The sequence below is a fragment of the Corvus cornix genome, chromosome 20, assembly GCF_000738735.6.
Source record: "Corvus cornix cornix isolate S_Up_H32 chromosome 20, ASM73873v5, whole genome shotgun sequence".
NCBI lineage: Eukaryota > Metazoa > Chordata > Aves > Passeriformes > Corvidae > Corvus > Corvus cornix.
Window position 1 is genome coordinate 1,455,824 of NC_046349.1, and position 26,509 is coordinate 1,482,332.

Below are 26,509 nucleotides of genomic sequence, written 5' to 3' on the forward strand. Positions count from 1 at the left end.
CCACTGATGTGCCAATGTCAGCCGTGTGCAGATGCCAAACATGTGCCCAGACACGTCCCTGCCCCTCCTGGCCTGGCACAGCTCAGTATGGCAGGGCCCTGGCCATGCTCAGTGCTCACCCTCCCACCAGGACCCAACACGGCTTTTTCCAGCAGAACAACTCCTTTATTTTTCACATCCCCCTGCCTTTGGCCATTTCATTTTCACCATATGGATAAGAGGAGAGGAATTGCTCAGCATGGAGAGAACCAGGACTCGCCCTGAAGACCTCAGTGGCCAGTTTCTAGCTGTAGCAATGGCTTTGCTGTAAGTTTGAGGGGAAATGGTTCTTTCCCAAATGGGTAAAAAGATTGTGGATTATGTTTATGTGCTTTTCTCCCTCCTGCCACAATCATGTAATTGAAAATTTGAGCTGTAGTGCTAAGCTCGTCTGAATCAGTCATCTACATAGATTAGACACCTTTTAACAGGAACAAGACTAATTTGCCACCCGTGTTTTGATTCCAAGCCCCAGGTGTGATGATTGGGTGGGGAAAAGCACCCCCTGGAAAATCAGACCAGAGGCCAGCTCGAGGCCTAGGTCACAGTTCGAACCGACTGTGTATGTGTTTGGATTTTAGCTTGTTGTACTTGGTGATCAGGTCCAGCTTGCTGTGCCCCAGAGTCATTCTCTTCTCCGCCCCATACGCGCTGTTCTTTTCCAGCAGCACGTCCTCCGGGAACTTGTCGTAGCAAGGCACTACGGACTTTTTATCCCGTTTGAGGTGGTTGTATGGGGAGAACAGGTCAAAATGGCCGTGTCCAGGGCTCTGTCTCTTTTCCACCCCATAAAACACATTCTCATTTTCAGCTGGCAGCTCCCCGGAGGTGGCCACAGGCCCTCTCTGCTTCAGGCTTGTCCCATTGCTCCCGGTACCCTCCGACAGGGACTGCAGCAGCTGCCCTGCTCTCGGTGGGGAGCAGTGGCTGCTGTCGGCCTTAGTGTCCCCCTGATAACCAGGTTTATTGGAGGAAGGCTCTGGCTGCAGGAATGTCCTTGCTGTTATGAGGTTTGATTTGGGATACGAGGCTGGGGTGGGTTTATTTGGAGGACTGTTTGCTGAGTCTGGTGGTTCTTCTTGCTGTTTAGGGCAAGTGGGCTTCAGGAATGTGTCTTCCTTCCCCTTTTTATTGCCAGAATCGGAGCTGGAATCTTGCTTTTCCTGGTGTGCACTGCAGCTGGAGTTTTTCATAAAGGGAGACACTTTTATGCTCCTGATGCTCACATTGGAAAGGCTGCTGGAGGGGCTTAGGGTCTCAGTATCATTCCCCTGAGTGGGTTTTAAAAGACAGTTGTCAACTTTTGAGGTATTCCAAGAAGAGAGACATGTCCCGGGATCTGGCACACAGAAGCTGGTCACTGCTCTGGACTCTGCATACAAGTACCGGAATTCCTTGTCAAACTCTGCAACAATTTGCCCACGGAAGTGGGTCACCAGGCCAGTGTGGACTTGGCTGCAAAGCCAGGTGAAACTGCAGGAAAAGAAACAAACACATGTAACTTTAGTTCACAGAGTGCCAAAATGCCTAGCATGGATTTTAACATCCTAGTGATGGATTGCTACCCAATTTGTCGTGTTAAAACTTTCTCTAAGTAGGCAGGTGTGAGACTGCTCATGGAGATGAACATGCTCATCACATAATTACAAAAGAGCAGCCCTAAAGTGGTTGTTTAATTTCAGCTTGGGGCCCCCTCGTCTTGGCAGGAGTCTCATGTCCTGACATCTGCAACACATGATGGGCTTGTAGGAGCTGCTTGGGCAGGCAGGAAGTGAGGAACGGAGCTCCTGGGCACTGCCTTGAGGAATGAAGGTCTCCAGAGACCACAGGAATACCTCAGAACCAGGAAGGCTGGTGATGTTTGCTATAAGCATTGCTGCGGGATTCCCAAATGCAATAGAAGTTCATTCTTGGCTCAACAGTCCCTGCCCTCACAGTTAAGTGTTTTGGGATCTTTTCTGGGAGCTTGTCATGTTCTACCTTAAAACCAAAGTGGTTTTGCCCTAGCTGAGGAAAAACTTCCATTAATTGCCACTCTGCAAATTTTCCTTACGTGTTTAACCCTACCTCTTGTTTGTGCCCAAACTGTACCCTATTTAGCTCTTCCCCAATATAGCTACAGACTGTAACCACATTCTCCTAATCTTCCTTTTCCTGATTAAACAGGGAAGTTCCTTCCAGAGTGGGATCCCCAGGCTTCTGGTCATCCCAGTCATCAGCTGATTTTTTATTCTTCCTGTAGTCAAACCAGACCAGCAGACTAAATGTGTCAAATAAACCAGAATTTTCAGAGGTGGCAGTACCAGCTGAGTGCTGTGTTATCGGCTGCTAAAGCAAGACACTGATTCTGAAGAGCAGGATAAAATGACAGGAGCTCCAGGATAGCAATTGCCATGGGAGATTACATTCTCAAGTAAATGTCATTTCAGGACAAGATACTGGCACTGTGTTTTGGGACCTTGTCAATGTTTAGCTCACAAGACAGCTATTTGGGAACTTGTAGTAGGAAATCCAGCTCTTGAGGCTTGTCCCTGAGCACTCGGCAGTTGTTATAGGTCGGACTGGTGTTGGTTATGTTTACACTCAGCAATCACACCCCAAAGAGAAGCATAAAATGAAAAAAATACTCTGCTGCTTCATATCAAACCAGGTACATTAGGTAAGAATGAAAAAGTAGTAAAAGAATGAAAAGATCTTTGTGGGTGGCATGAAGAGTACTCAGAAATACCATTCTGGAGGCTCAAAGCAAATGCATCCCTTCACAGAGATATTAGGGGAAAAAAACCAAACCAGAAACTAGCTGGGATGGCTAAATGACAGAGAAGAAGCTCCATAGCCCAGAGAGACCATCTTTGAAAAAGGTTGGGTCACACATTGCAAAAGGTGAAAGAAGAAATATTCAGCTCTTTTTGAGGCACATGGTCCGTGTGTAACAGGAGTGTTCAGATAATTCCTCTGCATCCCTTTATTGTACAGGAGCTTGGGCTGCCCTGAGCCCCCCTTTGTACAGAACATAAGGGAGGATCAGTCTCCTGTTGAGATCTCTGTAGAAGAGTTTGGAAAACATCAACAGAGCAGATATCAGCCACTGGGCAGGAGTGGTGAACATCAACCCAAGAGCACCAAGGGAATGCCAGGATGCAATAGCTCAGCTCCTAACCAGGCTGTGCTATCTCCCACTTGAAAGGGCTCTGGCTATCAGGAGAATGGGAGGGTGCTAATGTGATATAATGTTTTTAATGTTCCAGACCATTAAGTCTCACAAATTAGATAGATACAAGTTGTGTAGATACAGAAATTACTAGAGACTCTTCTAAAGAATACAATTTATGGCCACATAGGAAACATGAGATAATAGGAAAGACAGCTTTGGCAAAGGAATGTTATCTCTCAAAAAGCCCTGAGAGTTCTTTGAAGAAATGCAGGAGTCCAGACAGGAGAGATTTCATGGATCGACACTGTCAAAGGCATCTGTCCCAGGGCACTTCCTGGCTCCCAAGAGTGCTGGTGGCTCTGGCCACATTGTCACAACATTGTCCCCAGTCCCAGTGCACCCAGCCATCTCCTCTCACCCATGTGAACTGCCCTTCCCCCTGTGAGGGGAAAGCACTTCCCCAGCCTTATGACTGTCCCTGTCCCTGGTGCCTCTTACAGCTCTTGCCCCAGTCCAGGCATTCCTGTGTCCCAGTTTCCCGTGCTGATCCAATGGGGTCCTGCTCACTCTGTGTCATGACAGGCTCTGGAAGGAATCATCCAAGTCCCCTGGTGGCACAGCCCTCCTTGCCACAGGACAGGTTTCCAGGGTAGGACAATGTGGGTCTCACCAGCCATGGCTATTCCCATCACTACAAACTGATAAAGGTCTTTTCTTCCCAGAATGGCCTGGAGGAAATAGCCAGGGAATGATTTCTGGTGTAAAAGTGAGGCACTGGCTGAAGTTCACAGGTTACAAATCCAATACAGACAAGAAGAGGTACTTCTTTGCACAACAGAACACCCTCGTGGGCTGTGGAGCTCCTCCTCCTGCAGGCCACCCTGGATGCTAAAACTTCACGGGAGCATCTGAGAGAGGTTGGATTTTCCTGACATTGTTTTTCCCCTATAAAAAAACTGCTTCTCACAGCAGTTCTAGATCACCCTGGGACACAAAGGATTCTGAGAGAGGATGGCTGCAGGATAGGATCCCCTCCTCCCTACCCTGCCTTCGGACTCTCCGGGAGCGGTGCAGCTCAGCCCTTGGCCGGGAGATGGAGGTGCAGCATCACCTCCGGGCCGTGGGGGACCCGGGCCAGTCCTCGCAGCATCCCCTGCCCCGGGGCTCTGGCGTGGGCCGAGCAGGAGTGGGGAGAGCACCTGCGGTATTCCACAAGTCTCTGTCTCAGCAGCATTTTCGACACCCAGATTAGTTCCCTGCGTGCCCCCCTGTAGAGCCGTGCTCTGCTTTGGGGTCACGGTGGCCTTTGCCTTTCCTCAGCTGTTTGTACGGGTGACTCCAGATCTCCACACTCAGCCTCTCTGCTTCAGCTCTTTCCAACAGACGAGATACCAATTTGCAGCAGAAGGTTTTTTGCTTCTTTCAATAGTTTCTCAAACTCATCTTTATTGCTCTTGCGTCACTTGGGCTGTCACAAAGCCATTCTTTTCTTTCCATATGCCAACACAAACTTCTATGGGTTTTTTTTTGCTCATGGCTAAATGCATGTACCACATAACACTCATTACTAGACCTTCCATTTCAAGTGACATTTTCTTTGATAAGGTAACAACGACCTGCCTTTATTGCAGCAAGCTCTTTTAGCTTGCTCCCAACACACTTGAAATAATTTCCATTCCTTGATTTTCATCTTCCTTTTGATCCAAACCATGCAATGTATTCAACTAATTTGGGCACCCATGTCTGTTATCTCTTACTTCTTATTCATCCTTCCAGCAGCAGACCTTGTCTCTTTCTCCTGGATTCACTTTTTATTTACACACCTGAGGATTTGCTCCTCCCTGCTTTGGTGTGCCCAGCAAGGCTGTCCATAACTCATCTCCTGGTGATGTCACTGCACTGCTGTGTGTGTCACCTGGGGTTCCCTTGTTGATGCACTGTGCTTCCCACTCCTTACACACTCACTTCCTGCTTAATTAGAATTTCTTTCTTGAGGTGACTCCTCATCAAGCTAGATCTGGAACTCCCCCTTCAAAGCTCTTTCCTTTTGCTTGGGCCATGGATACCTGCGAGTATAAGCACCTTTCTTTGAAAGAAATTCTAAGCTTCCTCCAGCTTCAAACCCATGTAGTTTATCTGTCCATTGCCGAACACTTCTGTACTTCAGATTTATTTCTCCTGAAGCCACGTGCAGAGCTTTTGTACTCCTGTAAACTTTTGCCTCTCATTTTTCAGTTTCAGCTGCTGTGTCAGCTTCAACCCCAGATCTTGAGTTTCCCACTACAGCAAACACTGAGCTCCTTCCTCTCTGTGCCCATGGCAAGGCACACCCTGATAGCGTGACCATCTTTCATTTTCAGCAGAGAAATTTAATCTCCTCTAAGACAACTCAAACAGCCACATAACTCCCTTTCAGGCTGACAATACCAGCTCTTTTCTCTGTTTCTAGCCTGGCAAGTGTTTACTTTTCTTTTCCTGTTCAAGATCCTGTTTAGCTCTAGCCCCTATTTGCCCTTGGGCTCCTCTCACCTGCTGAAACAGTAAATACCTTAAGTGCTCAAATAAACACCCTATTTCTTCTGGTGCCCAGAATAATCCTAAATAGCTAGATATATAATTACATTTAAGATTTTAGATTATTGCTTTGCCTAGATACCTCAATCTAGTTTTTTTTCCCCTTCATTTAGAAGAAATACAATGTTAAACATTTAATCAATGTACACGTAAGAGTTGAAGGGTCTAAACTAATTTGCCTACATTTGTTTAAGACAAGAGCAGTGAGCTTAGTTTCCATATTTAGAAAATGCTGCAAAATATGCTTGATCTGTACCAATAGGCAGCAATAGATCAGAATAAGTTAAAGAATCATAGAATCACAGAACATCCTGAGTGGGAAGGGACCCACTGGGATGATCCACTCCAACCCCTGGCCCTGCACAGGCATCCCAACAATCCCACCCTGTGCCTGAGAGCATTGTCCAAACGCTCCTGGAGCTCTGGCAGCCTTGGGGCCGTGCCCATTCCCTGGGGAGCCTGGGCAGTGCCCAGCACCCTCTGGGGGAAGAGCCTTTCCCTGATCTCCAGCCTAAACCCCCCTGACACAGTTCCATGTTGTTCTTGTAGTATGCATGAATAAAACCTGTGGAAGCAGAAGGACAGTTGAAGTATTTCTGCATATTTGGGTCCTTTTCTTCATTGCTCATCTCCTCGTTGCAGAGCTGCCAGACTGGAGTAACCCAATGGACAGCAGGAAGCAGTGGATTGCTACAGACCAAAGCTGGGACATGTAGAAGGTCACACAGTTTGGGATCACATGCTTCACTTTAAAAATAAATGCAAGAAAACTGTATTCTGATAAAAGGACAGGATGGAAATCAGTGACACTTGGGTAAGGAACTAGAATCAATGGAGAACATCTGAACAAATAAAGCTGTGTTTAGAAAAGTGCACAGTGGCTGTAGTGGGAACTTTGCGAGCAGAGTGCTGCTGATGGTAAATAAGCCACGTTGAGGGGGTGCTGAGAGACTAAGAAGGCAGAAAGCAGAGGGATAAAGGGAGATCCTGCCAGGTTGAATGGGGGCCACTATAAGGAGAGTTGCCGAGACTGCATTTTAGACACTATAAATGACCACTTTTTGGAAAAACGAACCAGAAAGCCAACAGAAGGAGAAATAACATCAACAGTTCAGGGAGTTTCTTTGGGAAGGCCACTCAGCAAAAAATAACCATGACCTACCCATATCAAATATTCTTTCAGGACCAAAATAATCCACAACAGTAATGCTTAACTTCAAAGAGAAAGCAAAGAATGCTATTAAAAAGAAATTTAAAAGAGTAATCGAAAAGGTTAAATGCTTGAGGTGGCATGAAGATTGTTTAAAGATGCTATATTAGATCTCAGAGAAAATGTACCTATCAAAATAAAGACATTTTAAATCATTAAAAAAACTCACCATAGTTAAAAGGTGCATTAACCAAAAATATTAAAGCAAACAGCCTTCAAAAACTGGAAGTCAGCGATTTTCCAATTATGAACCAGGGAACAACCTATCATTTAATATTGAACATAGTAGCAGAGGAATGGAAAGTATTACATGGGAACCTTTTAAAGAGCTTCTGGAAAACTACAAACCAGCCAGTCTTATTTCCATACTGAACAAACTGGTAGAAGCAAATAGGGAGTAAAATGATTAGATGCATAAATAACTATAATCATAATGCTGTAGACTCAGCATGTTTTTGTGGAAGGAAGCCATGCCTCAAAAGCCTCTTACAGATCTTTGTAGGAGGCAGCAAGCACACAGATGTGCTTGATGTATCAAAATTGAACTTTCAAAGAGATTTTGACATGGTCATTCAGCAAAGACCATTTTTGTTGCTAGAAAAATTAAGTGATCATGGAGTACCTACAAAGGAAGGTCCTCTCAAGAAGTAGCAGTTGATTAAAGATACAAACATTTGCAATAGGTTTAATTTAGCCACCGGAAACCCACAGGTTTTGTGCTGGGATCAATGCTGTTCAACATATTGAGGCAAGTCCTAAAAAACTGTAGAAATTGTCCGTGTCAGAGCTCGTGGCAAAATTATTGTGGATCAAAAGAAAACTGGATAAACAGAAGCTACAAGAGGATCTTATTGTAAGGGGGGAATATGTGACAAAATGATGGACAATTAAATGTCAATAAATTCAAACTCTGGATACAAGAAATTACTAAAAAGCCAAGGATACTTCACCTGGAGAAGAGGTGATTCACATGAGGGATTATAATGGGGGAGGGTAAAATCATGGATGCAGTCAAGAAAGTAAATAGGAAACACTGATTTTCTGTACCCACTGATTTTGTGGGACTTTGGGGACATCAAATATAATTATCTAGCAGTAGGTCTACTGTAAACACCATGGATCACTTCTTCACACAAAACATAAATTAAACTGCATAAGCCATTGCCAGAGGGTATCATGGAGGCCAGACATGGTGGGAAAGAGTCTCTGATGGTAAACTGAACATAGAGAAGCACGTACAACATAAAACCCCAGAGTTCTGAAACCCCTGATCCTTGCACACTGCATTGGTGAACTGCAAAACCTGCTGCAGGGTAAGGACACTCTTACCCTCATTCCTGTATCATCCCGAGACATCCCTGGTTCCACCCTGGATCTTTGGCTTTACTCGGTAACTGTTCTTATCCTTTGCATCTGGCTTTCCCATCTGCAGGGACAGTAATTGAAATATCTCCTATACAGGTTGCACTAACTCAGGAGCAGACATCCTGATTTTCTCCTGTGGAAGTGTTTCTGACAACTGTTGAACAAATTCCTTGAGAAGAGACTGTTTCTGTTAGTCCAGAACATCCTGTGCTTACTGGCACACCACAGAATCAGATGTAAGACCCTATTCAACTGAAATACTATCTTCCAGAATTCCAGAAGTTTCAGCTCTGCAGAGATCTGTAGAAAGAGAGCACATGACAGCCCCCAGTCCCTGCCCTGAACAGCACGGGGAGGAACTGACCCAGAGAGCTGCACCTGCATTTTCAGCAATACCCTGACTCTGGGCCCCAGGGAAATCAGATATTCCTCCAGCTGTGCAGTTCAATCCAGCTGACACATGCTCAGCTTTAGCCATTCAAAACTGAGTGGTCCAGTTATGTGCTCCCTGCTCCTGCAGCCCATGGAGATGGATAGGGGGTTTAAAAGATGAGTAGATGTGACGTGGGTTAGTTGTGGGCTCAGCAGTGCTGAGGGAATGCTTGGACTCAAGGGTCTTAGAGGCCTTTTCCAACCTAACCAATTCTATGATTCTAGGATCCTGTGTTTCCAGGCAGTGATTCACTCCATTGTTTTTAAGTGTCTTAGGATGGTCAAAATGCTACCAGACACTGCTGTCCATGTTGCTTAGAGATTTGACACAACCATGTTCAACCACGTATTTCCATTTTTCATTCATTTTGCCAGAGTTTGATGAGATGAGACCTCCACTCTTGGAGATGATGAAGTCAACACCAGAGGAGAAAGTGGAGCTTGAAGTTACAGCACTGACAAGGACACTGGTAGCCTGAGGGTCCAGCACATGCTCACAGAGAGATGGAAAGAGAGAGAAAGGGAGAGGGAGAGCAGTGTTCAAGGAGATCTGGTGGAAGGAGAATAAAAGTATTGCCAGGACACCAAATTCACAGAAATATCAGAGCAGGCTGTCCTGAGGAGCTGCACTGTTCATGAAGGATAATATGATGCTCAACAGTGTGAAAATACTGTGGGAAAGATCTGCAGGTGGAAAAGTAACTAAAAAGAGTCTAGTAATAAAAATATAGCACCAGAACAGTAGTCCTGACCCTCTGATCAGAACTGTGATGGAGAACAATGTTAACTGAGATCACAGAGGCTGCAAAATTAGGATGGGCAGCAATAGTGGGAGATTTCACCCACTCATACACATACAGGTTAATGCTTCACTGGGATGAACCATGGAGAAAACTTTTTGGAAGCAATAAATTATTACATGCTAGAATTAACTAGTCTAAATTGTTTGACCCACAAGAAAAGATGTGATTCAGGATGTGGTCTAGAATGGTGTGTAAGACTTGGTTCCAGAGGCAGAAGTGGAAGAACCCGTTTGTAAGAATGATCACAACACAATTTTAACTCTTTAGTGGAGAGCAAACTAAATAAATGCAGCATGTGGAGGTTCAATTTCAAGAAAGTCAACTATGTAAAAATGCAGCAATAGGTCAAAAAGAGTTGAAAGGGAGAAGACCAAAAATCCCCAGGATGACTGGGGCTGTAGGTTGCTCACAAGTGCTGTACTGGCAGCCAAGGAATCAGTGGGCTCATTTGAGGCCTGGGGGTCAAAAGGGTGATGGCAAGGCCATAGCTGAGAACCTCAATGAACTTCCTGCATCTATCCCTGGTGTTGGTGGCACTGAGATGTGTTTCACTCCTGTGTATCAGCACCACCAGAAAGGCCAAGGGCTGGGAGGTTTCCAGTATGACCACACCTACAGAGAGGCCTCTGAATGTGGTCTTGAGGCCCACACACCACTGGAGCTGCCCTCTACCCTGGGGCATGCAGAGTGTGCTGTGAAGAAAAAGATTCCTGCTAGTATGGAGAAGCACGGACAACAGGGCAAAGGCAAAGGCAAGCCCAGCCTCACGAACCTGCTGGAGCTTGGTGAGGGAGCCAGTGAGCACATGGATGCCCTCAGGCATGGAGGGGTGCAGTGAAATCCCCAGGTTTGCAGAAGATGCTCAGTTCCTTCAGGTGGTTGGATACCTCACTGAAGGTGAGCGAATCCAGAAGGACCTCACAGAACGGAGCAAGTGGACAAATATGTGGCAGATGAACTTCAGTAAAGGAAAATGTGGTGTATCCATAGGGGAAAATGGTCTGTATGGTGCTGAACCTGGAGCAGCTCAGAAAGGAGCTCGGAATCAGCAGCAGCAGTTGTCTGACATTATCAACTTGGAGTGCAATGGCAACTAAAACATGCAGTGAGTGTTGGCCCCTGCCAGCAAGGGCCACAATCACAAACCAGAGTCTGGGCACCTTTTACCCCTCTCGAACACCTTGGTGCAGCGTATCAGGGGGACCACATGCAGTTCTGGTCTCTGCACCTCAAGAAGGAGGTAGTGAGGTCAGAGAGAGTGCAGAAAAACAGAATTAAAAAGGCTGAGGGATGCAGCAGCCGCTGTATGAGGAAAGACTGAAAAGTCTGAGGTCTTCAGCTAAGGAAAGGGCAGGGAGGGTGGATAAGATGGAGGCTTGGAAAACTGTGAAAGCACTGCCTGAGGTGAATGCAGGGCAGCTGCTGAACCAACATGCAGCACTAGGAGTTACATCATTCAGTATTTTGGTAAGGAATATTTCCTCAGTGACAACAGTCTCTGCCACAGTAGTTGCTGTATTTTCTTACCTGTATGTACCAGCAAGAACTTGGTCACAATCAACCAGGACAAACTTCTCCAGAACCTGGCCTGCAAATTTCTTGCCTGCTTTGCTGTAGTACGTGTCTCCACTCAGGCATCTTATGCGCATGTTCTGAAACCAAAGCAAGGAGAGTTGGTAAGGGGCCATGTACTGAACTAAACTGAGATGTTCCCTTGTGCATCACTGCTGGACTCCCTCGAGCTCGTGCCAAGAGGTAGAACTCAACAAGGCATTAAGTATTTCTTGGCTCCTACATACCAAGTATTTTGTCACACTGCCGGCTTCTACAGGATAAAAACAACGGCAAAAATTAACAAGTTGCACTCAAGTGCAAATTCTAGTTTGAAAAAAACTTGGGAGAATCCTAAGAGCCTACAGATCACTTCTGAAGCATGTAAAACTATGCAATTTCTTCCAGATTATTAATAACATTCAACTCCCCACACTAGCTGATGGCTCTGCATTGAACTAAATTTTGGCCAAAACAGCCTACTAGTTTCTAATCAATAGAATGTCTGCTCTGATTTTATACAATGACAGGCTTAAAACTAAAACATCGCTCAATGAAAAAAAGACTTAGAGAGAGGAATATCTACATTTTAAGGATTTCCTTTTATCAATAAAATTTTAAATGATATTAACATTTTCAGGTGCTGTACTCAACTGATGCTCCACTGTTTGAAAACTGCAAATACCTGTCTGATACAGCTTTGGCCTGTAAAACCAACTGCCCAGAATAAACTGGGGAATATGGCTCTTGGTATCCATCAGGAGCCTTTTTCATAATGTGAGGTGTTTGCCCATAACGTTACTTGCACCTCGGGTGAGGGAGGCAGAAGAGCAGAACAGTCACTGGAAACTGTTACTGACCTGCTCTGTGTGATACAGTGCCAAACAAAACATCTGGCATGTAAATAAACATCCCTAAGGCTTACACCTACGCGGGGCTGCCAGGTCATCCCTTCCTGTCCTCCAGGCCACTCTTCCTGCCCTCCAGGCCAGCTCCCCTGACACCTGTAGCACCTCTGGAATCCCAGGAGCTGTCACAAGCTGTCACCAGCTGCATTTGACCGGCAGATTCCTCTGTGGGCACCTCATCCCTGCGGAGCATCAGCCCAGCGACAGACAAAGCCTTACAGCAGCTGGTTCGGTGTCGGGGCCGATCTGCCCCTGGCAGAGGTGGGCGCTCGGGGAACGTGGCCGTGCCCCTCCGCCAACCCAGCAGATTTCTGGCCCGGCTCAGGCCGGGGACAAGCACCAGCTGCTGGGATTCGCCTGCAGATGTTCCCCGCTGCTCCCCTTCCACCCTTCCCGAGCCGCCCCTGGGCACCCCTGTGCCCCCTTCTCCTGCCCCCCACGGGGCTCGGGGCAGCCTGGCACCCTCGGGTGAGGAGCAGGAGGCTCCTGGGCAGCGGCTCCCCCCGGGTGGCTTCCCTCTGCCACCTGAGTCCCCGCGGGCAGGAGCTGTGCTTCTCTCCGGGAACACCCGCCAGGTGGGAAAGGCTGGGCTCTCACATTGCAGTGAGGGTCTCCCAGCCCACCCAGGAGCACCATTGCCCTCCAGGGCTGCACAGCAGCAGCAAATCTGCTCCTCCAGACCAGAGCCTACCCAGCTCCCTCTTGCAGTGGGCCATGGCAGCTGGGAAGAGCAGGAAGAGGGCCATCATTTATGATGCTGCCCCTAATATTGCTGCTGCCCCTGTTTTCTGCTCAGGAGATTTCCTGAGCTTCTTGTGGTTTGTCTCAGTGGGAACCCCACCATGATCTCTCCTCCAAGTACTGGTTCAGTCTTCTTTCGAGTTCATGGAAACTTCTAGAAGGGACGGAGCTGAAACTTCACAATTTTCACACTGTGGCTCTCACTTGTTGGCTTTTTCTGTCCCAGAACATACCCTCATCTGCTACCTATGAGCAGGGAGAAACCTTTTCCCTGTAAGGACAGTTGTGCATTGGAACAAGTTATCCAGAGAGACTGTGCAGTCTCCATGCTTGGAGATCTGCAAGACGAGACCAGGTAAGGCCCTGACCTCACAGGCGACGCTGGTTTGAGTGGGAGGCTGGACTTGATGACATCCTAAGGTCCCTGCTGACTTGCATTAACCTGTGATCCTCTGAAATGACACCACAAGTTCCTGAATCAGACCAAGATAACGCTGGATACCTGGGGAGGGGTTCACCTTGTCCTGTGGCCAGTCAACACAGGGATTTTTTTCTTCCAGTGCCAAGGTTTTAGTAATACTGGTTCTCACTGGGAGGAGCTTCCTCCCCCCCTCCTTCCTGGGGAAATTAAAACAACTTCAGGTAAGGGACATTCTATAAATTTGTCACCACAGTATTTCTTCACTCCCTTTATCCCTTCCAAGGCTGGGTGAGTTTCTGATATTTGGTTGATTTTAATCATCCTCTTCTTCCTCTTGTCAACCCAGGCCCTGAATCAACCCAACAAGATGAGAATCCTGCAGTCTTGCAGGACTGCCAGGTACTACTCTTGCTCCATCCAGGCAGTAGTTCCAGATGCAGCAGATGGATGCTTGAAAACTCCAAGTTCAGGCTTCTTCTGTCACCGCTGCCCGATGCTCCACGTGGGATTTTCTGATGCTCAGCACTGGAATTTGCCACCAGCAGACTCACATGTTGTTGTCAGAAGTAAGACGCCAGAGGGGCAATTACCCCAAATTCCCCATTCAACCCCAAATTGTCACCAATTATTCCAAATGGAGATTTACCACCACATCCTGTCACAACTTAGAGGCAGGCATAAAATATGTACCCTCATTCCACTCAGATGTGTATCCAGCCTGTAGGTAATGGACTGCTTAGGTGCATCAGCATAAGAGACACTTCAGATGGAGAGCTGCTAGTGAGTCATGGAATGGGGAGGCAAGTGTTAATTACCCATTCAAGCACAAGACATGACATCAGGCCTAACAAAGACACATAGGCATCTCCATGGATATAAACTCCTTTTAACTTTAATTTTAAAAATGGGCACCTCTTGGATAAGAAGCAATAAAATATATTTTGGAGAGATGGAATTCATCTGAACCCACCAGGTCACTTCAGTGAGGAAGCTATTTGTGGAAGCAAACATGCTCCAGCATGGAGCAGTTTTCCCTAAGAGCTGCCATCTCAAGAGGCAGGATGAAATGGGTCTGGCTTGTAAAAAGCAAGACAGGACAGAGCTTCCCCAGCACAGTGGAAGAATCACAGAATCATTTAGGTTGGAAAAGACATTCAAGGTCATCAAGTCCAACCTTGTCAACTGGACCATAGCACTGAGTGCTTCTCTAAAGAAGCCTCTCTAAATTAACCTTTGTGTAGACAGGTTAAAAATGAGGGAAAATTAAGACATTTATGACTGCATCTATTTGGAATATGCTGTAAAACATTATTTTTGCATTGTCCCTAGCTTGTTTTTTAGCTAGGAATGCTTTTGAGCTAACTGGAAATTTTTCAACTGTTCCCCACAAAATTGAAGGGAAAACCTATCAAACTGGTGGCTGCAGTAGAGTCAGTGCTCCAGGGAATCCTCACACTCAGGGAAGGAGCATAGCCAGCACTGCTGGCTTTACAGGAATAACAAATGACAACAAAAGAACCAACTTCCATGGATGGGTGGTAGCCAGAAATGGGGAGAGCAGGATACTGGGGTGCATCTATGGGGCTGCAAGTTCCCAAGAGAGCTTGTGGCGCTGTCATGTTCATTTTTACTGTTTATCTGCTCTGGGCCCCACACGCTGGGGGATGGGCACCCACTGAGCAGGAATTGGGTTTTTCACAAATCCCTCATGGACTCACAACTGAATTGCAAAGCCTAAAAGCAGATCTTAATGTGAGATTTTTAACCTGTGGGTTCAGCAGAAGGAAGTGCTGGGGTTTGCAGCAGGACATCTGAGGGGACTCACTGCTTGCCCTCCCAGCTATTGCCCTGCAGCAGCTCTGGGGAGAATTTAAATCCCTGAGCTCAGCGATCTGAACTATGAGCAATTTAATTCTTGGAATTCTATGTCCTACAGCAGAGGCTGTGCCCTCTCCTCCTGTGTCCAGATGATACAGGTTCACATAAACTAAATTTCCTGGCCTCCCTCTGCATCTCTGCACCAGCCCAGCAAAATGCTCAGCAACTCACTGCATCTCATTGGCCCCAACTTCCCATTCCCTGCATGGAAAACTGAAGTGAGGACCACAAAACATCAATATATGGGACTAGTAGGCTCCTGCACACCTTCCTCTTTATGTCCAGGCAGATCTCAATTTCCTAGAGCAAACAGCCATGGTCTCTTAGCCTGGGACAGTGAGAGAAGGGATAGATCCTAGGGAGAAGGGATGAGTCCTAGGGACCAGGCAGAGGCAACAGAACACAGGGTACATCATTTTTATCAATTCCGAGACCTGTTTATCATATCCAGTGTGTGACTGAAAACTTACTGGGAAGCTGTCCTGAGTAAGAGCCATTTTATTGCACATTTCCACAAAATGCTTCAAGTACTCTTCATCCAGGATCAGGTAAACGGGGATGTGCCGTCTGCTTGAGGCCTCCAGCAGGTCACACAGAATTTCCATGTCTGTAAACAGATCCATCACAATTGCTATCACCTGGCCAGGAGAAAAGAGGTGGGGGGGGGGGTGGGGGGAGGAAAGAAACACAAGAGACTGTTGAAATCTCATGCCCAAGTGAATTGTGCTTTAAACTATGTGCTTTAAACTATTCAAACCTCCTGAGTTACTGAGCCTCTGTGGCCACGTGAGTGGAGATGATTCTGGACCTTTGTGTTTAACAGCTCTTACCCCACTGTGGCAGCTAAAATCAAATTTTAATAATTATGAAGACAATCCCCATCCAGGTACCTCCTGTCTCATCTGTTATTTGCAGAAAGGAATAGCTGAAAGGGTAACATGTACACAAACTTTGAATGTCAGTGGTGCAACAAGTATGTGTTGCCTTAAGAAAATATGCCAAGAGCAAAGCATATAAACAAGAGCTGAGACTGAGCAAAATCATTGTTCAATCAGCAAGAGTGACTCTACATGACTGGCAGATTAATATGAAAAAGTACAATTTTTTTTCAGGACAGACACACTGCCAGGTGAGGGAGAAGGTATCCTGATTAAGTATGTACAAGTCCTCGTTCCAAGATTAGATCCTAAGGGTGCCTAGACAAAATCAGAGAATAATGTGTGTGGAAAGGATCCCTTCCCTTTCCCTGCTGGCAGAACTCCTGCTCATGCAGCCAGGGATGCAAGTGATGGGTATGAAACCTGACAGGAGAAAGAAGAAATAACGCTAAGATTATTGAAAAATAAAAATAAAAATAAAAATAAAAATACATGTATCTCAGTAAAGTTAAGATAAAGTCTCCAAGGAAGGGGTCTTAAAAAGGAAAAGAATTTTAAAGAGAACTGCCAGTTCTTTAAAGAATAAGGTTGAAAAAGGCCATGGCAATCCATCCCACTGAGGAGATGGAGTGGGAGGCAGCAGACTGTCATGGCTACATGAATTATCCAAAAACTGGAATGAAAATACAGAAAACAAAAGGTAGGTCATGACAAGCAGCCACTACAAGTGAGTTGACCCAGGACTAGAAAATTCAAAGTACAGAATGACCTGCAACAAGAATAATGCATCAAGGGAAATCAGCCATAAATAGATTCAGATGGGATTGGAGACCCTGTTGCTCTGTTCCTCATGGAGTGAAGTTGCCAGCAGACAATTGAGAGGGCCATTATTTGGATGAGGAAGCGACTGTTGGGATCCATCTGTTGTTGGCTGTCACCGCCAGTGGTGGGAATCAGGGGGAAGGAAGGAACAGGCAGGAGAGCACTTGCTGAGCAGGATGATTTGTCACTGCACCTGAGGGTACAGAGCAACCTGGTCACAGATCTTGAACCATCAGCAGTTCACACTGAGAACTCATGAAAGATGGGAACACACTGCAGGATGAAAAAATGTAGGGAAGGATTTACCATCAGGCAAACTTCTTTTCAAAAGCTGAAAAAAATAATGGAACTGCCCAAGTACTTTAGTCCCCATCTTTACCATATCATAGTGAATAAGGTAACTGCTGCTTGTAAATTGGGTGTATAACCCTGATTTGTGTTTCTGCACCTACCAGAGAATGCCCAAATACACGACTCAAAACCCACTAAAATTGGGAGTGAAGCTCCAACAGACTATTCTGCTTCTCAGTGTTCATGCCCTGGCACCACACGTGGCACACGAAATGCATCAGTCAGTCAGTCAGTCCTGCTGCCATCATGCCCCCGTGAGGAGGGAGCCTGTTTTCCAGCACCTCCCCTGCCTGTGTTACATGCATGGCCACAAATGCAACTCTCCATAGTTCAAATCACCCCGTGGATCTCACCCCTGCAGGGTGAGCCTTCCTCTGCCGCTGCTGCTCACCTGCTCCTCTTCAAACCATGAGCTAAAAGCAGAGGATGGCAGTGAGGTCAGCTTTTACACGTGCAGTGATTCAAGCTTTAAATGGGAACAGGGGAAATTGAAGTCATGGCATGGATCTGATCTGGAATAGCTTCAGAAAAGAGGAGAGGAGCTCCAAGTTTAACTGTCCTTGGATTTCTGCTCCAGACTGCCACACTGGCCCAGATTGCTCAGTGCCCAGTAGCTCTTCTGCTCCATTTTCATTAATAAACTGCCTCTTTCTAGCCTCACACTCGTGGCCTCAGTGCTGCCACAGGCAGAGCGGGGCCCCTGGGCTTCCCCGTGCTCTCCAGCCCAGTCTTCTGCCTGGGGAGCTGGCTGCTCTCAGACTGCACATGCCATGGAGAGACCTTTGCACAGAGCCACAGCAGAGAGGACAGCAATGGCACAAGGCTGATTCCTGCTCCCTTGGCGATTGAGCCCTTTTGCAGAGGGACAAGATTTCGTGGCTCTGTTTTGTCCCCAACACACTGTCATTGGTCCTCAACATCTTGCAAGAGGCCCGAGGCCCAGCTCACCACAGCAGGGTTTGGGGAAGAACCTTCCCAGGGGATTGGATGATCCCAGACATCCACATGGGACACAAGGCAGCTGTCAAGAGCTAAAAATCATTCCTGCTGTCCAGGCCAAAACCACATCTCCACCCTCTCACCCTGGCCCTGGGAGATACAGGCTGCAGAACCTGACTCCCAAGGGCACCTCTTTTTGTAGCCCTTGTCAGTGTTGTCTTCCCAGAAGCCTTACAAGGGTTTGGCAAACTTCTCCCCTCTTGAAACGTGCCCATATCTCATGGAGAGCAGAGTACGCCCTGGAGGAGCTCTGCAAGCACTGAGAATCATCTTCAACTTCCCAAATTAACGTTGCTGCTGGTCCATCAGCACAAGGTACCACTGAGACCCACAGTGTAAAAGGACTTTGCCACATCTCTCCACACTGTCCCCCAGCCAAAGGCCAACTGCAATTTAGCCAAATTTCTTTGATGGGTCGCACATCCTCTGATGATGAAGCACTGTGAAAAAACTATACCCCGACCTTGTGTAAAGCCTCAGGCAAGTTCCTCTCAGCCAGACTTCGCCTCGCGATATTCGAGCTCATCTCAAGCTTAAGTTTGAGGCAGGCTTTGTCCTGGGGACAATCTAAACTCTGCTTGGGAAGTCAGTGTGACGGAGTCAAGGAAGACCGATGCTCCTTTGTCCCCTGATCCCACATGTTATGGGGCCCTGCCTGCACCCAGGGTGCACAGGAGGTTCACACCATCTTGCTTTCCTCTTCCAGTGCGTGCAGGCTTTGGCAGGGCTGGTTGCCACAATTCAGGGCTGATCCTTGCCCAAAACTGGCACTGCCAGGGCCTCAGTGCTCACTGTGAGAGGGATGGGGCTGAGCAGGCAGCAGCACAAGGCACAGTCCCCCGTGGCAGCCGATGCCCAGGCTGGATGCAGGCGGCTCCTGGCAGCCTGGTGGCCGGGCTGCGGCGTCAGCGAGAGCCCCAGGCAGCGGGGCCAGCTTGTGCAAGCTGGGTGGAGCCCTGGTAGCCACACCCAGGCTTTCCAGAGCGGGTCTTTACTTGGTCGGGAGGTGGAGCAGGCTGCAGCTCTGCTCACACCTTCCTTCCCAGCGCTCCTGGTGTGCAGCACGGCCGATGCTGGGCAGGAAGGACGGCAGCCCTGTGTGTGCTGCTGTGCCCTCCCTGCACAGGGAGATGCCCGTGCGGGGCTGCTCATTCTAACTGAGGGTATCCATAAGGGCCCTCAGATCAGCACAACCTTTTTGAAAATCAAAGCAGGCAGCTCTTACAATAACATAAGATCAACCCCAAGAAATTTTGGGGGAAGAAGACCCTGGAAGGTTTTCCCCCTCAAACCTCCTAAGAACATATGGTCATTAAAAAACAAAACCAACCCGCTTTGAAGGTCATTCCAAACAGCTCTTTATAGCAGTGGGAGTTGGGTATCCAAGTACCATCTGCCGTTCAGGCTCCTGACAACTCATGTCTCACATTTAAAGCTTTGGGCATTCAAGTCAATTGGACCTCACAAACCTAAACCTGTGTCAGTGCCTCCAGCCCCTCTGTTTCAGTGGTGGGGGCTGCAAGATTGGGGCTGGCTCGGAGCATCCCTGCTCCTCACCATGCTGGTCACGGCCCCTGAGCCCATGGCTTGGCCTTGGCAGGTCAGGATGTTACAGAGACACAGCTGCCCCACACGCTTTAAAAAAAAAATCACACCTTGCCATTGTAGGGTTAAACCATGACATTTCCAAACCCACTTCTGGAAACTCACAATTCAGCAATTACTGGAGTCATCACTTTAGGAATTACAGCGCTTACCAGAACCCCACTGGGGTTTGCCATCTGTCTGGTTTCTAACCAGCACAGCTGGTTTTACTGGTATTTGCCAATAGCAGTGTGGTTTGGGTCATTACTACAGTGGTGCCATTTGATCTCTTGCTTCCCTGGGGACCATCAGGGACCCTTCTGCCACCAGGTACAGACACGAGCACACAGCCAGAGTCTAAGGTGTACAAGAGGGGTGAAAGAAGCATCATGGGCAGTTCAAACCAGGTTGGAGCTCATCCAGCAAGAGCAAAATTGTAATAGTATTATCAAATGAAGACAAAGGTGTGGCTGCACTGCATCTTCTTATGCAGTCTGCAAAGAGAAAAGCTCAAATCTGAACATCCGTCTTCAAAGAGAGCTGGTTAAATACAGTGAAGGCGAAAGACCAACTGCACCAGCAAAAGGTGCTAATGAAACAAATGCTGCTTATGCTAATTTGTCTGTACAAATATGCTGTTGCAAGAGATGTCAGCTGGCATTGTTCTGTGTGACTTTACCAGGGAAGAAGCAAACAGCATTTCAAGACACACCTGTCTACAGGATCTGGGAAAAGCAGTTGGGGATCTCAACATCAGCACTGTATCCCCCACAGGAGGAGAAACATTCTAAAAGAGGGATCTATGACAAAAGCTAAAAGTCTAGTGGCAAAAATATTGGAAATACAGAAACAGCAGCTGCAGAGCAAAAAACCAGGTGGTTCTCCAAATGGTTCATACTGGCACTTCAAGCAAAGGAAGTTTTTTACCTCTGGTTGCTGTTTTAAGACACATAAGAAACATCCTTTTGGATGGTTTGTTGAGCAAAATGACTCAGTAAGTACTTAAATATGTGTAACTGGGGTTGTGAATGAGCTGGAATTACCATCAATCATAGAGTTAATCATGGGAAGCACTGGCCAGAGCTGCTAACCCAGAAGCCAGTAGAACACCAGTAATAAATCAGTAAGATACTTAAAAACTCATTCTCACATTTCACACAACAGTAAAACACACAGTGTGAAACCTCCAGCTTGAACATGAAGGGCTGAAGATTGTCAGGGCTTTGTCAACCCAAGCAAAGAAAGCAAAAAGCTCAGAATGCACTGAAAGTACAATAAAGCATCCACTGCCCGGGCAACTTGCCCGCAGCAACTGAGAAGCTCCTGTGAACTGAGGAAGCAGCAAGATGTTTTTCCTGTGGCTTAAAGGATCATAATATCACTGAAAATCTGGGACACGTGCTGGGTGATGGGAGGACATTTTTTGGTAATCATTTACTCTGTGCATTCTGCCATGACTGTGCCTTAATCCCCACTGCTGACAAGGATGGAGTCAATATCACAGAACTTTTCAGATCATTTAAGATACCATAAATCAGCTGCCTGCAAAGACAAACAACGTTTTTTGTCACTTACTTCCTGGACGAAAACTTCCTGTAATTGCCTATAAGATGCAATAGAAGTTCAGGCATTAAGCAAGGGCTGCTTACGACTGAGCAGCAGCTCGTGTGGCAAAATGCTCTTTTGGGCGAAAGAAAAAAGATCCCCATTCACCTTATATCATGCCCAAACTTCACTGATATGTGGCTCTTTGAGGATGTTTTGATGCTGTGCAGCAATGTGAGCTGCTGGGAATACATAAATTCATTTGCTCCGCTCTGCTGACAGTGATAGAAGATCACACGCGAGTTGCAAACAGAGGTCCAGGTGATTCCTTATCTCCCGCTTTTGCACGGGCAACAATGAATGTAAGGAGTGACTGTAAAGTTAAATAGGAAATTACTGGTGTGATAAGAGAAATTGCCAGAAGCTGACTGGTTAAAGTGAACTTTGCTCTAAATGTTTCCTCAATATCTCAACACAAATACTACAAAAGAAGTTTAATGTGAAACAGCTGAAAAGAACCATAAAGAGGACAAAGACAAAAGCTGAAAATGTGCCTGAGATAGTTGTCTGAGCTGCTTCTTCCACACAGAGTACACTGGCAAAGCAAAAGAAACAACAAGCAGCATAATTGAGTGAATAAATGCATGCCAGCATTGTGCTTGGTAGGCAGGCACTGTAGTCTTCCGGTTTTTATTACATCTGAGGGTTGTAATAACACACCAGAAACTGTGCAATGGGGCAAAATGGGCTGATCTTACTCATCCCCAGAGAGGCACAGACATCAAACCTAGGAGACAGGATTCTAACTTACTTCAAACCACAGGCAGTGATTTTCAGTCCCACAAATTTACTTAGGTCATATGTGGTGAGGTCCTGGCCTAGGCTGCCCAGAGAAGCTGTGGCTGCCCCTGGATCCCTGGAAGTGTCCAAGGCCAGGCTGGACGGGGCTTGGAGCAACCTGGGATAGTGGAAGGTGTCCCTGCCCATGGCAGGGCATGGAATGAGATGGTCTTTAAGGTTCCTTCCAATGCAAACCATTCTGAGATTCTCTCTGTGACAGCAACTCACCAGTGCTATTCTCTTGTCCAGCTTAATGATGTCCAGGGTTGGAGAAGAGCCCCAGCTGTGCAGACTCTCTGGCCAAGGGAGAAGGGCTGACAGGGACACACAGAGCCAAGGACACTGCAGGCCCTGCCACGCACCCACTCCAGGCTCTGGGACTGCTCTGCATCCCTGCAGCCACAGACACAGAGAGCCTGCAAGGGCACTGCTTGGATGACATGAAATCCCAGGCAAAAAGAAATTACAAGAAAGGAAAGGAGCAGGAACAGCTACAGGGCTGCTGCAGAAGAAGCAATCACATCATGCCAGACATGTAGAGAGCAGCGACAGCGTGGAGCGTGTGGTTACAGGTGTGGGACCAGCCACCGGCCCCGGGCGCTGCGGCACAAGGCTCCCCTCAAGGGACACAGCTCTATACGTACCGTCCGTGCCCGGCTGATCAGAGACCGGACCGAATCCTTAATGCTGTTCGTTTTGTTTCTCTGGAAAATGACAGTAGCTTGAGTCTGGCCAGACACTGTGAGGAGTGGCGTCCCTGGCCACCCCAGCTCCAGCTCCGGAGGGTGCACATCAGACATGAGGGGGAAGTAGGTGCCCGACGTTAGTTCAGAGTTGAGGGAGAACCTGTCTCCAGTGTCCCCATCACCAGGGTCGGCTTCTTTGTCTTTCATTGCACTGGAGTCTGGAAAGCTTTGGTTCCTCTGACGGCTGATATATTCCATGTCCAAGGTGGAAAGAAACGGCAGCTCCCTCTCCTCGGCGATGGCGCTCAGGTAGCCACGCTCCCCCTGCTCAAGAAAGGCGTCGATGGCCAGCCTGGCTGTCTCGCTGTGCTGGAGCACCAGCGGGGTGGGCTCCCTCCACCACGGCTTCTTCAGCTGCTCCAGGCGGCTCTTCAGTGGCCCAGACACCCCTTGCTGGCTCCCATAGCTGCGGTGGAGCTGGGGCCTCACCTCGACTGCCAGGTAGTTGAACATGACTGGAGCTGCTGATGCTGAGAGGTGTCTCTCCCACTGGATTAGTCCTGTGTCCGTATTCAGGTCTTTTCTGCCCCTCCTGCACTCCTGAGCTCCTCCCAACAGGTTCCTTCAGGACTCAGCATAAGCTCAACTCCTTAATCACCAGGTACAGCCTCGCACTCGGGGGGGAGGAGCCGGCTTTCCCCAGCTCCCTCACCGGGCTTCCCCCGACACACACCTGATACTCAGTGCCTAGAGTGTCCCTTTTGCAAGGGAGGAGTATCAGCTCTTCAAGCTGTTCCTTCCTTTTCCTTGTAACTGATTAATGTACTGTGCTCCCCTCCCCTTCCCTTCCCTAGAGGTCCCCACCCTTGGCCTAGCAGGCTCTAACCTGTTTTGTCCCTCACTGTGCTTGCAGTGGAAATGCAGATGCTGGAACTTGTTCCTGCTTGAAATTTGTTCCAAATCAAACATGCTGCTTAGTGTCAGTTATAACGAAACACAAATATCCCAAGTGGGTAATCAGACTCGGCAAAGAGACTTACTCATCTCTGAGCCACAGATAATGCTCCTCCTTAGCATTTCTTGGGAGCCTGGCTCTGCTACACCAGCACCTGGAAGGGAAGCCAGAACTCTCTATTTTTTGACACACAGAGTCACAGTGTTTGTAGGAATCACAGCAGGAATCTTGGTCATTAGCTATTGCAGGTGGGAAGAGCAACACCTCACATGCTCTTTTAGCATCTCCCTGGAAATCCTTCAAGGAAAGGACATTCAACCTTAGGAGTCTGGTGCTGTGTGGATGATGATACTACCCACATGCTGCTTATTGGGGATTAGTTAACTCCAGCTTCCCAAAAGTTTTGGAGGAACAGTACAGGCAGACATTGCTATGTGAGTTAAGGCACTGTGTAGGAACACACATGAGAACACAATGTGTGAAGAACTGCAGAGGAGCAGAGATCAGCTCACCCTGGAGCTACTGAACTCCACACAGGCAACCAAGGAATGAAGAACTGGATGAAGAGTTGATGTAATCAACTGGCCTTTTAGCTACAAAATCCCCTGAGATTAAATTAAATTAAGTAATCTAAAAACTAAATGTGTGCTCTGGAATAACCACGGGGCAATAGTCAATGGGATGGCCATGCCTGAGTGTGAACCAGCACATCCAGACACCAGGCTCTAAGTCAGCTGGGATGAATCATGTACCTAAGGGACTATCACTCTCCAAGCACTACAGCTGAGTGGGATGATTAGCTCAGATTAGTTGTCTAGTCTTTAGATGCCTGAAGTCAGGATGAAGCCTCAGCAGGACTGCAAATGGCAAGAACAGAAGCAAAGCTGCATTGACTGAATCAGAAAACAGAAGTCGGCTGCCAGTTGGCTGTGATGCAGCAAGCAAGGGCAAAGCAGGGATGGGACAAAACTGTAACAAAGCTGCTGGCACAGAAGCGTTACAGGTGAAAATAAATGCTAGAACATCTTAAAGAATAACTTAAAATGTGAAGTGAACAGCCAAACCAGTGTAAGGAGTTTTGGGGAAAATAACAAAGGGAAGGAGCTGTAACATGGTGGGTGTTTTTCTGGAGCTGCTTTGCCAGGGTGGTAACATAAAATAAGTGTACCACCACCTTACTGTTTGCCTTCCTAAAGAGCTGAAAAGAGTGTGAATTTTTTAAAAAGTCATCAAATGTATATTTGCTGCTGCTAATTCTGTAAAGGGATTTGCACTGTCTCCAGCTGGTGTTTGGTAATGATCTACTCTCCCTCCAGTAATTTCTCATGGTCCTCAGCACATGAAAGCACACACGATGTAAACACCTCCAGCCCAGCTTGTCAGGCTGGGCTCCTTCAGGGTTGGTGGGGAGAGGCAGAGACTCCTAGGAGTCAGTTACCTCACCCTGCAGACACCTGGAACAGGTCGGATGAAATGCGCCTTGGAAGCGCTTATCTCTCCCCACCTGAGCAGCAGGAGCTTGGGCTGCCTAAGTCAGTGACAGAGGTTTACCATGCAGACATCTAAAATTAGATGAGAGGTGTCCTGTCCCTGCTGTCTGGCAAAATGGCTATAATTGGCACTCCAGAGGCTGATTGGCCAACACAGGATGTGGGAATCGCATCAGCTCGGTTTTGCCAGCTAAAAGCAGGGATCTTATCTGGAATTGTTGTCTACACACCTTCTGCAATCAACAGAGAAAGACAAGGGGAAAATTCCCTCTGGCTGAACACATGCCCCAAGTGCCACTTCCAAGTCAGTGTCCCTGAGCAGCTCTGCTCTGGCTGATACCTGATACCGGAGCTCAGCCAGGATCCAAGCGTTAGGCAATACTTCATTCTTCCATTCCACAGGTGTTCTTGGAGCTTAGCAAACACCAACACCTTGCCTGGCCTTTCCACAGAATGTACCTGCTGCTTCCTCTTCACACACACATGGGAGGCAACCTGCCAAGCTGTTTCCTGATAGATCTTGGAGAGCACTCACCTGGGAACACGAGAAGCCAATTTGCTTCCCCCCCCCTCTATTTCAGACTGAAACCCAATCTTCCACCTCAAAACATCAGGGTGCTCCTCAGCATTTGTGGAAGGCGCTGCATAGCAGTGCTCCACTGTGCAGAGTTCACTGGCCAGATGCACGCAGCCAGCACAGCAGGACGAGAAAAGTCCCAGTTTTAGTTCCTGCACCGAGCTCCGTCAGCACTGAACCCACAGAGCAGTGCAAAGTCAAATCTCCCCAAGTTTTGTCCAAGATTCCCAACCATGGTGTTACAGAATCTAAGCACAGTGGCAGCACACAAATTCCGTGTTTCATCTTTTCCATTCATTTGTTAAGACTCTCTCAAATCAGGGGAGAGGCAGCCTCACACCTGCACAGCTGAAGGAGGGCACTGGACACCAGTTGCCAGCCACAGGCCAAATGATCCAACCACGAATGATGTCAGGGGAGGCAGGGCCCCCCCACCCCCTGCTGCCCCTGCCCAGTGGTGTGCCCAGCACAGAGGTTCTCTCCCGTTGCAGCTCCGAGGTCTCCACCACCCCTGTGCCATGCAGGGAAGCCAATGTGTGCCCATGGAGCTGCTGTGGTGGCCCTCTGAGGTCCAGCCTCGAGCTGCTCAGGGAGCTGATGCCCAGCTGTCAGGAGAGGAACCACAGCATGCTGCTTCCCTCAGCTGCTGCCCTGTATGGAACATGGGAAGAAGCACTTCCAGACACCCGTTCTGTGTCTCCCTCCA

At 47.7% G+C, this 26,509-nt stretch overlaps 1 protein-coding gene across 1 annotated transcript; it reads right to left on the bottom strand.

The window, feature by feature from the left end:
• Window positions 1–143: 143 nt before the first annotated feature.
• On the bottom strand, window positions 144–23,570 carry FAM83C (family with sequence similarity 83 member C). The gene is made up of 4 exons (XM_010390747.3): window positions 22,740–23,570; window positions 15,547–15,714; window positions 11,105–11,229; window positions 144–1,512 (listed from the first exon to the last, which is right to left on the bottom strand). The coding sequence occupies exons 1-4, from the start codon at window positions 23,292–23,294 to the stop codon at window positions 582–584; spliced, it is 1,779 nt and encodes a 592-aa protein (XP_010389049.2). The 5' UTR covers window positions 23,295–23,570; the 3' UTR covers window positions 144–581.
• Window positions 23,571–26,509: the final 2,939 nt, after the last annotated feature.

Bases quoted from the DNA above. Each gene is read 5' to 3' on its own strand.
- FAM83C (XM_010390747.3), bottom strand. From the start codon at position 23,294: ATGTTCAACTACCTGGCAGTCGAGGTGAGGCCCCAGCTCCACCGCAGC. The intron at 11,230-15,546 runs GTAAGTTTTCAG...CTTTGGTTTCAG, and splicing joins TTACTCAGGACAGCTTCCCA to AACATGCGCATAAGATGCCT. The intron at 1,513-11,104 runs GTAAGAAAATAC...CTTTTCCTGCAG, and splicing joins GTTCTTGCTGGTACATACAG to TTTCACCTGGCTTTGCAGCC.